The sequence below is a fragment of the Schistocerca cancellata genome, chromosome 3, assembly GCF_023864275.1.
Source record: "Schistocerca cancellata isolate TAMUIC-IGC-003103 chromosome 3, iqSchCanc2.1, whole genome shotgun sequence".
NCBI classification, from domain to species: domain Eukaryota; kingdom Metazoa; phylum Arthropoda; class Insecta; order Orthoptera; family Acrididae; genus Schistocerca; species Schistocerca cancellata.
In genome coordinates this window covers 914140161-914154531 of record NC_064628.1, presented here as the reverse complement: position 1 = coordinate 914154531, position 14371 = coordinate 914140161, and the positions used below count along the sequence as shown (strand labels likewise).

General features: G+C 37.6%; 1 protein-coding gene across 1 annotated transcript in view; it reads right to left on the bottom strand.

Moving 5' to 3' along the window:
* LOC126175990 (probable tyrosyl-DNA phosphodiesterase) overlaps positions 1 to 14132 on the bottom strand; it is a 121739-nt gene extending 107607 nt beyond the window's left edge. Inside the window, exons 1-2 of the mRNA XM_049923099.1 lie at positions 13799 to 14132; positions 7015 to 7125 (exon numbers count right to left, since the gene is read on the bottom strand). Coding sequence (XP_049779056.1) covers positions 7015 to 7125; positions 13799 to 13841 — 154 coding nt within the window. The 5' untranslated portion in view covers positions 13842 to 14132. The remainder of the gene's footprint in view (positions 1 to 7014; positions 7126 to 13798) is intronic.
* Between the last annotated feature and the right edge of the window lie 239 nt (positions 14133 to 14371).

The following is a 14371-nucleotide window of genomic DNA, read 5'->3' as shown; positions in this document are numbered from 1 at the left end:
CTGTGAAGTTTACCTATGATTATTTGCATTTAGTCACTGAGTGCCTTTTTTGTGTTATACTACATGCAGTGTTGAACACTTCATTATTTGATAAGTAAACCTTTTTTAACTCATTTGTGTGACTGTCACTAAATTGTTGGAGTGTTGAAGAACCTTTGTTCTCCCATCCTGTTACCTGACTGTGGGGCATAGCTGTGTAATAGTGGCAGGGAGAAATTGTCTTAGCGGTGTACTGCACCAGAACATTGTGGGCACAATTATGGTATATGTCAGAATGGGTAAATGAGGTCTCAGTACATAATTGAGTGCATATTGCCATAGGTTAATGGAGGTTAATTAAAATCTGATAAAACATTGCTCTAGCAGTGATGCAAATCTGAAACAGCGAGCCTCTTAAAATTCATGGTGATGTACGGACAGAATTTGCAATTAACTGTGATTTGATCTATATGTAGTGCCATAAGTCTTCCTTTGAGAAAATTCCAGAGACAAATGAGGAACTGAGTCGCCATCTGAAACTTCCTGCCACATTAAAACTGTGTGCTGGACCAAGAGTCAAACTCAGGATCTTTGCCTTTTGCAGGAAAGTGCTCTTCTGACTGAGCTACACAATCATGACTGTCCTCACAGCTTTACTTCCCCTGTACCTCACCTCCCATCTTTCAAATTTCACAGAAGCTTTCCTGTGAACCTAGCAAGACTAGCACTCCTGCAAGAAAGGGGAGACATGGCTTAGCCACAGCCTGGGGTATGTTTCCAAAATGAGTTTTCACTCTGCAGCAGAGTGTGAGCTGATAAGAAACTTCCTGGTGGAGTAAAACTTGGTGCCAGACTGAGACTCGAATTCAATAGGGCACTTGCTCATGAAAGGCAAAGGCTCCGAGTCTTGGTCTGGCACGCAGTTTTAATCAGCCAGGAAGTTTCATATCTGTGCACACTCCTGCAGAGTGAAAACTCATTCTGAGTCATCATTTGTTATTTGTTCAAGGAGTAATAGCAACATGTGATAATACGGCGGCTAATGTGGTCAATACAGAAGCAGCAGCCTAGGAGCTCAGGGCTACAGACATGTTCAGACCATTGTCTGTTTCTAAAGGCATGTGTTCCAAAAAATTTTAGTCCTTAATACCTTTTCAAAGTCTGTCCAACTGTGCCCAACCAGAAGAGCACCATTCAAAGTGACTGGGAGTAAATTGAAGAAATACTAAAGTAATGAGAAGTAGTAGAAATGAGAACAGTGAGAAACTTAACATCAGGATTAATGGTCACGAATTAGATGAAGTTAAGGAATTCCACTACCTCGTCAGCAAAATAACCAATGATGGTCAGAGTGAGGAGGGCATCACAAGCAGACTAGCACTGGCAAAAAGGGCGTTCCTTGCCAAGAGTATCAAACACAGGTCCTAATTTGAGGACGAAATTTCTGAGAATGTACATCCGGTGCACAGCTTTGCATGGTAGTGAAACATGGACTTAGAAAACCAGAACATAAGAGAACTAAAGCATTTGAGATGTGGTGCAACAGACAAATGTTAAAAATTAGGTGGACTGATAAGGTAAGGAATGAAGTGGTTCCGTGCAGAATCGGAGAGGAAATGAATATGTGGAAAACACTGGCAAGGAGAAGGGAAAGGATGATAAGGCATCCAGCAAATAATTGGGGACATAGGTTGCAAGTGTTATTCTAAGATGAAAAGGCTGGCACAGCAGAGGAATTCCTGGTGGGCTGAATCAAACCAGTCAGAAGACTGATGACTAAAAAAAATTGGAAACTGGCTAAGTGAGAGTATTGCTCTATTGTCAACATAGAAAAAGTGAATACTGCACTAAGAGTCTAGAGAAGAGACTAACCCATTATTTATATGCACTGTTGGCAGCACTCGCTGGGAGGTGTTGTGAGAATGTGAGGGTGTGTGACAACTGCTGGTGGTAAGCATCCAAGAGAAACAGACAAATCGTGTACTTTGTAGCAATGAGTTGAAGCCATCCAGCCAAACCCTGACAAGAATGTAATGGTGGAATGCACAATGCATTCTTAACAGCACTGACTATAATCCAAAAGCTAAAAACGTATCTGGAAAAAAATCTGTGGCAAATTCATACACCTATAATCATGACCTGAATTATTTGGTAACTGTAGTTGAACTCTTCCTCATGGCATCACATTTGTTGGCTTTTCCAACTCACAACCAAACTATTACCTCACAATAAACCTATACTGTATGTTACAGGTCAGCATGTTACTACAATCTCCAGTAGAAAAAAATATATGAAAACTGAGGTAGAGGCTATTTGAGGCAACTTACCCGAGTTCAGTGTGGTCACGAATGTTTTGAAATTAATATCAAATGGTACAAAAATGTTGCTTTTTCTCTCTGTCACTAACTGAAACTTTGCTTCTAATAACTTTGAGAAACAGATGTATTGCCAATCTATGTGCCATAGTGGGAAACTGCCCCGTTTCTGACTGTAGCTGAGACACACAAACATCTGCAGAGTATAAGAAAGAAAGCAAGGAAAGAAGGAAGATTAGGATTTAATGTCTCATCGACATCGAGGTCACTAGAGATAGAGTACAATCTTGGAGCGTTTCAAGGATGGGGAAGCAAACTGGCCATGTACTTTCAAAGGAACCATACTGGCATTTGCCTGGTGCGATTTAGGAAAATTATAGAAAATCTTAAGAAGCATGGTCAAGCATGAAGTTGAACAGTTGTCCTCTTGAATGTAAATCCACTGTATTAACCACTGTGCCACCTCGCTTGGTTCGAGTACAGCCTGTTTTAATGATATGATGGGTTATGTAAGTTTCTGTTGTTACTACATACAATGGCAGAAAACTAATGGTTCATGATAGTGTTTTATACAAAAATTTTCATTTTCTTCATTTTCACTTTCAGGGATTAGGGCTGATGTCTGTTCCACCTTCAGAGGTCAGTTTTATTTATTTCTTTATTCTTTTTGGGTCTTCTATGACTTCTTTTTGACTCAGTGCGCATTTCATGGCTTGCAGCAGTAATTACCACTGTGACACTTTTTTCACTTGGTCCTTCCATTTATCTCTGTATGGATCTATTATTGGTTCAACTTTTAACTCTTTTCTAACATCTTAATTTTTTTTCTTTTATCTAATTTTGTACACACTATAGTATGTCTTAGGTATCTCATTCTAGACGTTAAAATCTTATTTATAAATCATTTGATGTCTCACTACAGTAGAGAATAAATTTAATTTTAGTTTCTTTACTCATCTTGTTTTTTAAAATCCTGTTTACAGTGCCTCACATATAAAGGAAGCTTACAAGTTTTTAGTCTAAATTTTGATCTTCTACATGACTTATTTGATTGCCAATGTAGATAAAAGTTTTTATTTGTTCTATTATCTTGTCATAAATAATTTTTCATCTTTTATGTTTGAACTCCTTAAATGTTATTACTCTTGTCTTATCAGTCAGATTTTCATATTATATTATTGGCACAGTAAGCTCAGTTTGTGGACAGCAGTTTGCAGTTCATCTTCATCATCATACATAATTAACTGGTCATCAGAAAATAAACAAATGTTTGCATGTGTTTAAATAGTATTTCAACCCAAAGTGAAACAAAAATTCCCATTTTCTCAAAGGATCATCAATATGAATATTAAAGAAGAGCAGGCAACAAACTACACTCTCTTCTAACCCTCTGGTTTACTTTGTTTTTGACAGATATTTCTGTGCCAGTTTTATTATTTATTGTTGTATTTGTATATACATCTTTCAATACAAGTGTCTGCCTTCCTGGCTGACTGCTGCGTGGAGGACCCGGATTCGATTCCTGGTACTGCCAGGGATTTTTCCTTGGCAGGTCAACTGGAAGGTGCATTCAGTCTCAAGATGCCAACTGAGGAGCACCTGGCTGAGTAGTAGCCGTACCAGGTCTGCTAACTTGCCAGGAGCATGGGATGGCTGTGTGCTGCTTCCAACACTACAAACTGCTTCCACATGACACCATTGGCTGAGGGATGATGTGGCAGTTTGTTGGGTCTGATTGGTCTCTCCCTGGCCAGCATGGTGGCACTTATTATTCAATAGAAGTGTGACATGCCTGGCTTATACCTTTTCTTACGTTATGCTGCAGAGAAGTTGTCTGCCTATTTGGGGAAACACCTCCACATAGCTTATAAATGTTATGTTGTTGTGGTCTTCAGTCCTGAGACTGGTTTGATGCAGCTCTCCATGCTACTCTATCCTGTGCAAGCTTCTTCATCTCCCAGTACCTACTGCAACCTACATCCTTCTGAATCTGCTTAGTGTATTCATCTCTTGGTCTCCCCCTACGATTTTTACCCTCCACACTGCCCTCCAATACTAAATTGGTGATCCCTTGATGCCTCAGAACATGTCCTACCAACCGATCCCTTGTTCTGGTCAAGTTGTGCCACAAACTTCTCTTCTCCCCAATCCTATTCAATACTTCCTCATTAGTTATGTGATCTACCCATCTAATCTTCAGCATTCTTCTGTAGCACCACATTTTGAAAGCTTCTATTCTCTTCTTGTCCAAACTATTTACCGTCCATGTTTCACTTCCATACATGGCTACACTCCATACAAATACTTTCATAAATGACTTCCTGACACTTAAATCTATACTCGATGTTAACAAATTTCTCTTCTTCAGAAACACTTTCCTTGCCATTGCCAGTCTACATTTTATATCCTCTCTACTTTGACCATCATCAGTTATTTTGCTCCCCAAATAGCAAAACTCCTTTACTACTTTAAGTGTCTCATTTCCTAATCTTAACTTAATTCGACTACATTCCATTATCCTTGTTTTGCTTTTGTTGATGTTCATCTTATATCCTCCTTTCAAGACACTGTCCATTCCGTTCAGCTGCTCTTCCAAGTCCTTTGCTGTCTCTGACAGAATTACAATGTCATCGGCGAACCTCAAAGTTTTTACTTCTTCTCCATGAATTTTAATACCTACTGCGAATTTTTCTTTTGTTTCCTTTACTGCTTGCTCAATATACAAATTGAATAACATCGGGGAGAGGCTACAACCCTGTCTTACTCCCTTCCCAGCCACTGCTTCCCTTCCCATAAATGTTATACTGGTACCATAATAATACTGTTCCATTAAGTTTTGGGTGTGCAGCCACAAGAATTCTCCTTCTTCTTCTAATATTTTGGCCATATAATGTTCAGCCATCTTCAGAGTGAGCCGCAAGACTGCCGCTCCAGTGCTCACTGCGTCCCTTTATACTCGTGTACCGTGCAACTGCACATGCAGCCACAGATGCAAATGCACCAGAGATGTTGATCGGTGGCAGAGACGGCTCAACGTTATACGGTCGAAATATTAGAAGAAGAAGAAGAATTCTTGTGGCTGCACACCCGAAACTTAATGGAACAGTCTTTGTGCTGCCAAAACCTGAAGATTCACATAATCATACTGTCTTCTTTTCTTCTATGAGTTGTTAGTCACAAACATGATGTCAGCATAATAACCTTTCTTCCTAAAATCATTCCACTACTGAGATAAAGTGCTTAATATCATTACTTTTACTTCTTTACAGAACATCTTCATCTTCATAGATATCTTATAAGCTATATCTACGGGACACTTGAGGAAGGATTAAGAAGTCTGTGACTTTTAAATAAAATAAAATAATTAAAAAAAAAACATTTAGTTACCAACATATATTCCTTTCAGAGCAATACACTTGCCCAACTTGTTTCAATTGTTTAAAAAAAATTGCAACAGAATATTGTGCAATAGGGACCAACCACTGAGGCAGTGTGCTGCAATTGCTAAGACACTGACCTCATACTAAGGAGGACATACTGTTCTCTGTCCAGCCTTTAGGTTTTCTGTGGTTTTCCTAAATTATTTCAGGCAAACGCTGGGATGATTCCTTCAGCAAGGCCACAGCTGACAATCTGTCCTATCCTCGTCAAAAAAATTCTTCATAATTCTATATGTCGGTATATTTGAACTTTTTATTTTTATTGTCTTAAGATAACACTATTATTATCAGAAAATCCCTGGAGGAATGAACAAATAAGTAAATAAATCACACCTTGGGAACCACACAGGACAGCTACCATGACTTTCCTGCTGATGAAGTGGTCTCTGTTTTCTTTGGAACATGTCATCAGAGAAAAATCACTGGTTGAAATGTTTAGTCTCAGGTAGAAAGTATATAATTGATGTTTCATCAACCATAGTATAATTCAGCAGTCACCTGGATTGTACTTTATCACATTCCCATATTCCTGAGAAACTATCACACAATTCAGTTTTTATCAGCTGTAAGGTTCTGCACCACCCATCTGGCAGATTTTCACTTGCATCATATTATTGCGAACTTTGTTCACCTTTTCTTCTTTTGTGATCTCAACTGGGCATTCTGCATGCTCAGCATCTCTCATTGTTGAATGGCCACATTGAAATTCACACTTATGAAGCATGTCATGTAACAAAGCAGAGTCACCACAATATATTCTCAGCTCCTCTTCTATTTTTTCTATTACTTCCAGACAAAAAGAACTATCAGAAGATAAAATTCAGTTTTCTCCATTTTATGAAGCAACACACAATACTAGCTTTAGACACTCAACAATTATCTAAGAAACATACGACAATGAATGTATGTGATTATACTCAGGATACTTTTATAACTTCAGTGCCAATTAGAAAACTGCGATTTGTGTGCAGTCTCTCATCAAATTCTCATATGGATCAATCAGTCTTAGCATGCATCTTTAATTTCTGCATTAATTTCAACAAAAGTCATGTTACCGTTTACATTAAGTTAACTCCATATTTGCAAATACCTTCACCAAACTTACCAAAATTTTTCATGTGGTTACAAGTATTCTCACCAGTATTGATCCACCATAGTTTCATAAATTTCTCTAAAACTCAACAGTACCTCCCGAAATCCAGGAAATTACTCACTGCATTCCAGTAAATGACAATTAATTACAGTTACAGGATGCAGCAACACAGTAAACAGATACTTACAGTGAGGGTGCTCATACTCTGAGAAATGATTTGGATTTCTTCTGTAGCAACTTTCACCAAAAGTACATGTCCGTGACTTCTTTTGTGGCACTGGGCTTGAACTGGCACTCCCTATGAACACACAAAAATTTCAGTAGATTAAACTGTTGTGTGCTTCACAAAATTTTTACAATTATATGCAATAGTTTTAGGTTCTTTTGATGTCAGTTGCCAAACTGCTAAATGATATTTCTTTTTAATAACAAGAAACCAGCTGACAATCGCACTAGTACAACTGAAATCTCTAACAACTTCTGTAAAGTAAATAATTTATTGTGTGACTCAGGAATTGCATTTTATCGGAAGGAAGTGGACTGAAGTTACAGAAATTTTTCAGGAAAGAGATTTTTAGGTACTGATGCCATGAACGAAGTTTCTTTTAAACTAATGTTAGCTATCACAACAATAAGTGTAAAGGCTTGCATCAGGCTCTGAACTACGTTACTTTTTCCTTTTATCTGAAGAAATTCACAAATAGATTTATCTAAATCTAAAAAAATATCAGAACGGGTTCATAAGGAAGGTCTATTTTGTTGCTTTCCAGTGAATGCAATGCCTGATTTATGTTTCAAGTAGTTATACTGAAAACATACCATGTCAGAAACTCTCTTAACTTCACAGAAATCCATAGGTAGTGACCAGGAAAGCAACAGTAATACCATACCTAATGCTTCACTGACATTCATGAACCAAGCTGTGTGACATGTCCTCATCAGTACTCATACACCAAGTTAAATGTAAGAAGTTTAACATTACAAGTAATAGAGGAATGAGACAGTTAAAAGTATGCATAATATTTTCAGACTCAATGACTGTATTTCCATGGGTACAACAAATACACAGTCAGAAAATAATGAACATATGAGGAAGAAGCAAGATGTGTATCATCTAATGAATCTGAATGTAAAAGTTTGTTCACTACTTTCTTTATAAAGTGTTTTCCACCAAAATGTCACTGCAAAATATATATAGGGATTAATTGGAGGTTTCAATACCCTTGGGCTCAGGCTCTGCCCTAAACTTGGCCTCGGGCTCCGCTACAGAACTGTATTTCACCACAGTGAAGGTTTTTTATTCACATTTGTTTGCTTTGCCAACTTCCAACTCTACAAGCTAGCCTGTACACTACAGATTAGTCTGTTACTACAGCCTACATTCCATAAAATCATACAAATGCAAAAAGATATTGTCAGCGTTCTGTCCTCTTCTTCTTTGTGCATGTGTGATGTTGCTCATCACATCACCATTACATCACAGGACAAAGCCAATATAAAGTATAAGTAAGTTTTAGTTGAAACACATGAAGATAGAGCTATCCAAAAAGTACGAGCTGTTATTAAGTTCAAAACCAAAAAAACACAAGCAAGTTTTTTTATAGACTATTCTGCAGCAATGTGTGCATATTAAATATTGCTACACCAGAATATTTATAACCATTCCTATGAATGGAACAAAATTGAAAAATGTGTAGGACGTTCCCAGAAAAAACTGAAACGTTGCTGTGTCGCTGAGCAGGCGAGAGAAGCCAAATAAAAATTTATGGTGGTTCCCAAATTTATTTTTGATTTTAAGGATACAGAGCAGAAACTGCATAAAAATTGTCATCATTTGTTGTTTGGCAGTAGTTATGGTAGAAAATTTCCTACAAAAATTGTGCACATGAAAACATTTTTTAATGTCACAACATAATTTATTTAATATTTATGCAATCGTTAATGGATAAAGTGAGCTTGACACTAAAGCAGGGAGGCTATATACTTTTGCGTAGCAACAAATTCTGAATTTAACTTGCTCGCTGCAAACAGTAAGTGGCTACTTAATAGAAAGTGAACTTATCTCTATAATTTTATTCCCCCTGACTTTGTATTTTAAACTGTTACGGCCTGATACCTAGTCTACACTGAGCTGTACCATACAACAGTCCAATTCTGATGCTTTATTTTTATTTATCATTAGTTCACCATGTGAAGAGCATGAAATGCTTCTATCATTATGACAGTTCACTCAGTTTTTCTTTTTCACTTAAGATACATGCTTTCCATGAACACACTGTGTCCATCATGATGTTCATCTGACTACCTGTTCATTCCCCCTCTTGGATCGTCCCAAACATTACTACAACTTTTCGGAAGGTTTCTCGATTTTGTATGGCTTTCTGTTTTATGCCAATTTCCTCTAGATGTGTTTTCATGTTCACGTACCATAGTGTTCTTGTATTCAGTTCAGTGTCACAGATGTTGAAGATTTATTTCATCTATCTGGAATCATTCACTCTTTCTCCGGGGTGATAAAAAAACTGTGTCCGTAAATTTATATGCCTGGCAGAAGGTTTATTGAACCACCTTCAAGCTATTTCCCTATTATTCCACTCTCTAACAGTGTATGGGAAAAATGAGCACTTAAATCTTTCTGTGTGAGCTCTGGTATATCTGTTTTATGACCATGTTTATTCCTCCCTATGCGGCTGGACTCCAACAAAATATTTTTGCATTTGGAGGAGAATATTGGTGATTGAAAATTCATGATAAGGTCCTGCCACAGCAAAAAGTGCCTTTGTTTTAATGTCTGCAACCCCAATTCACAGATCATATCCATTGCTCTCTCATCCCTATTTTGCAATATTACAAAATGAGCTGGCCGTCTTTGAAGTTTTTCCATGTCCTCCATCAATCATATATGATGTGGATCTCACACCATGCAGCAATACTTCAGAAGATGATGGAAAAGCATGGTGTAGGTCATCTCTTTAGTATCTGTGTTGCATTTTCTAAGCATTCTGCTAATAAATCACTGTCTCTGGTTTGCTTTCCTCATAACATTATCTATGTGATTGTTCTTAATTAAGTTTTTCGTTACTGAAATCCCTAGGTATTTAATTGAATTCACTGCCTTCACATTTGTGGGATTTATCGTGTAACTGAACTGTAGCAGATTCCTCTTAGTAGCCTACTTGTAGACTTTCTGGACCAGACAGATATCTTGTCTAAAATAGCTTGCAATTGGTTTTGACTATCCAATGAATTACTAGTCAGTAAATGACAGAATCAACTGCAAAAAATCTAAGGTAGCTGCTCAGATTGTCTCCTAAATCATCTGTATAGTTCAGGAACAGCAAATGGCATAGAGCATTTCCTTGGGGAATGGCAGATATTACTTCTGTTTTACTCGAAAAGTTTCCATCACTTACTACAAACTGTGACCTTTCTGACTGGAAATCACGAATCCAATCGCACATCTGAGATGATACTCTGTGGCACACAATTTGATTAGATGTCACTTGTAAGTAATGGTGTCAAAAGCCTTCTGGAAATCTATAAATGTGCAATCAATTTGACATGACCTGTCTATGGCACTCATTACTTCGTGGGAATAAAGAGCTTTTCGCATTTGGCAATAACAATATTTTAACCCATGTTGACAATTTGTCAATAAATCGTTTTCTTCGAAGTAGGCTACTTCATAATGTTTGAACACATTACACATCCCAGAATCCTACTGCAAATCGATGTTAGTCATATAGGTCTGTAACTCAATGGATTACTTCCATTTTGTGAGTTCCAGTCTTTAGATACAGATCTGTCACTGAACGAGAGGTTGTTTATGATTGCTAAGTATGGAACTACTGTTTCAGCACACTCTAAAAGGAACCTATTTGGACCAGGGGTCTGCCTTTATTAAGTGATTTAAGCTGCTTTGCTACACCGAGGATATGTACTTCTATGTTACTCATGCTGGCAGTTGTTCTCTATATGAATTCTGGAATTTGTTTGTTGAAGGAATTTCAGAAAACCATGTTCAGTAACCCTGCTACAGTGTCAATGTCATCCGTGACATCACCATTGCTATCATTCATCTTGTTGCTAGTGTACTTAACATACGACCAGAAACTTTGGCTTCTCTGCCAGGTTTCTAAATTTTGAGTGTCTGTAAAACTTTGCCAATCTTTGGGATTAAACATTCTTTTAAATTTACCATGCTTTTTTCATTGCTTCTACAACAGTGTTCTGACCTGTTCTGTGCACCATGGGGGATCAGTACTATCAATTATTAATTTCTTTGGTATATACTCTCAACTTCCGTTGATACTATTTCTCTGAATGTAAATCACATCTGGTCAACTCCTACATAGTCAGATTGGAAGCAGTGGTGACTGTCTTTTAGGGAGGTGTCATGTGAATTACTATCTATTTATGTTACTGGGAGTAACGAGTTGCCGTGACATGTATTCACCACTGTAGTGAATCTGTTGTTATGCAGTCTGTAGATCTGCTGTTATCGTCTTCTCAAGCAGTCTTCTTGTATGTGGATATTGCGTCTGACCTCACTACAGTTTGGGGGAGGAGATAGTCCGTTTAGATCTCTTAGCTTATTTTCTGACTGGATTAATTAGTTTTTCATAAATAAGAACTTTCTTCAAGTATTTCGCAAGGATTTCACAGTTTTCTTTGTAGGACACTGCAAGAGTTCCATCTTTCCTTTGAAAGATTCCTTGATTAAAATTTCTATAATGTTTGCAGCACTAACTTTGCATGCTCTTTTCAATAATTTCTTTATGTACTTCTGCTTCTGCATATATGCTTCGCTTTTTGCGTCCCAGTTTTCTTCTTTCTTGTATGTATAGCATTTTCCTCAACCAGTTAACTGAACCTTCAATGCCTGTTAGCAGTTATCATTCCACCACACATTTCTTTCTCCTTTGATCCTTGCTATTTTTTTCCAGCCTGTACAACTGTCTTTTTATATTTTCAAAGCCTTTTTTCTGTTGGTTGAGCTACTTCTGTTATTCTGTCCCCCCCCCCCCCTTGAGTTCCAGTACTTTTCTTCATATTCTTTTACTGAGTTTCTGTTGATGAGCATTGTTTTTTTTTGAAGTTACTTATTTGTACATACCATGCATTGGATTCACAATCTCTAGTTATGCCGAGGAACATGTAATTCCAGTTAAAAATTAGTTGCATCATTGGCCCATTTTACCTGTGGTTAAATGCAACTAGGATTAACACAAGAGAATTGTGTTCATATCCACACAAAACTTAAAGGCAAGTCTAAATTTGTGGAAACAACTCCTAGTTAAGGTGAAAACTTCTGTAGCATCAAAGTAAAAAGACTTAGCCTAACAGTTATGATATGAACTAGGGATATAGGCTACCCTTTCAAAGCTTTACACACCATACATCAATAAAACATACAATTAAGTGCACAACCATGGACAAATTTTCTACCCAGATTACACCATTGAAAAAAGACCTCTAGCTACACAAAGTAGTAGTAAATAATACCTCAATACTGCTGTTACTTGTATTGTTAACTATTATTATCATAGAACAGAGAATCCACGGCCGAATAATGACAATATTATGACGAGTATACATTGAAACTTATCATATACAGGACACTTTGAGATGCTGACAGGCACAACAAAAAGACACCTACACATTTTTAGCTTTCGGCCAAAAGACCTCCTTCTAAAGTAGAAAACACATACACCCACGCACAGGCACAACTGCACGCACGCACGCACGCGCACGCACACGCACACGCACACACACACACACACACACACACACACACACACACACACACACACAAAAATCACAGCTCTCACACACCTAAGTACCCAGACAGTAATTGCGTGTGTATTTCTAGTTTAGAAGAAGGCCTTTCGGCCACGAGCTCAAATTTATAGCTGTCTTTGTTGTGATTACCTGCAACCCAATGTCACCTGTATATAGTGTGAAGCTATTATAATTATAGTAGGCCTAGTATTAGTCACTGTGTAATAATACACCTAGACTAATTGTTTCTGAATTTGGTCTTCAACTGACACACCAACAGATAAAGCTTGATAACAAGCTGAATGGTGGATAGCCTCTTTTTAATAAACACTTTAAATTTTGATAATCATGAAATACCACTCTACAGATGAGGATATTGAGAAAACAAGGGGGGAGCTTACCATCGAATGTATGACTAGTGGAAAAAACAAAATGCTAATATTTGATTAATAGTCACAAAACACAGGACAGTGTTAATCCTGACTGTAGGCATGGAAATAATTGACGGTTTATAGAGCAATCGTCCAACTTCCTCTGTTAGGTAACCTTTTCCCATGCTAATATTTGTCATTCAAAGCACACAATTGGTGCCTGTTAACTCTGCTACTACAGTCCATATTAACTGAAGCTGTGGTGACAGACTACAGATTGCCAGGACACACTGTAGTTCCTGAGAAATATTTTGAAAGTATTACCAAGATCAAAAAACAGATATGCAGTTTTACATTCACCAGCCAAGAGAAAACACTTACTCAAACTGAAAGGCCTTTGCAGCTTCATTTATATAAGAAGCAATGTATTCAGTTAATATAACTTTTGTGAATGCAGCTATTGAGTGGGTTAGATGTTCTGTAGACTGCTGCACGATACAACTATTTCTTTGACATGTGGTCACTTAAGAAACAAATAAATACATAATTTTACATAATATCTAACAGAATTTACTACCAGTAAATATTAGGCTGTTAAAAATGAACACCAACATTAAGCTACACGACAACTGTCAGAAAACTAAACGGTTCTTAAATTCTATGCAGAGCTAGTGCTAGCATTTTGCAAGGTGCGTATGCACAAACACAATTTTATAGCAATAGATCATCATGAAATGAACTGCTGTATGACAATTCAGTACATCATCTGGCACCAGCTGCCCTTCATAACAAAAAGTATACACAAATATTTCGTCTTACCACTATCGTAAGGCCGTTTTTGTGCAGGAGTTGATGAAGACATGTCCAATAACGTGATTACTTGCTGGAACCACAAAATGTTCTGACGACCACCTGAGCAATGTTTATTGTAAACATAATTTTTTGAAGTTCTTTCTCTTACTTCTCACGACGCATTTCACAGCTCCAGCCGGATGAATGCACAAAGATCCGTATTGTTTGGTGCTTTACTTGAGAGAAGCGCATCACTTACATTGTATGCTGTTCCATTTGATCAACGTAACCCTACGTCCCAAACCATTAAAACCTGGCGCCTATCATTCAACACGCGTCAAACAGTGTTGACAAACTTTACAGCTTTGGACAGCAACGCATCTTTGGTTAGCAACCAAGTAAATAATTTCGCTGGAGTTAATTTCCGAATTTGTTTAGTATTAAATACAGAATATTGAGGCAATTAGAACTGGTATAAGTGTGATTATTGTGTCAAAAGCCAACGTATACATAATTTTATTAGCTAGTGGTACACTAGATGTGAACAGCGCGTCTTTCGCTGGGGGGGGGGGGGGGGGGAGGGAGGAACGAGGTGGTACG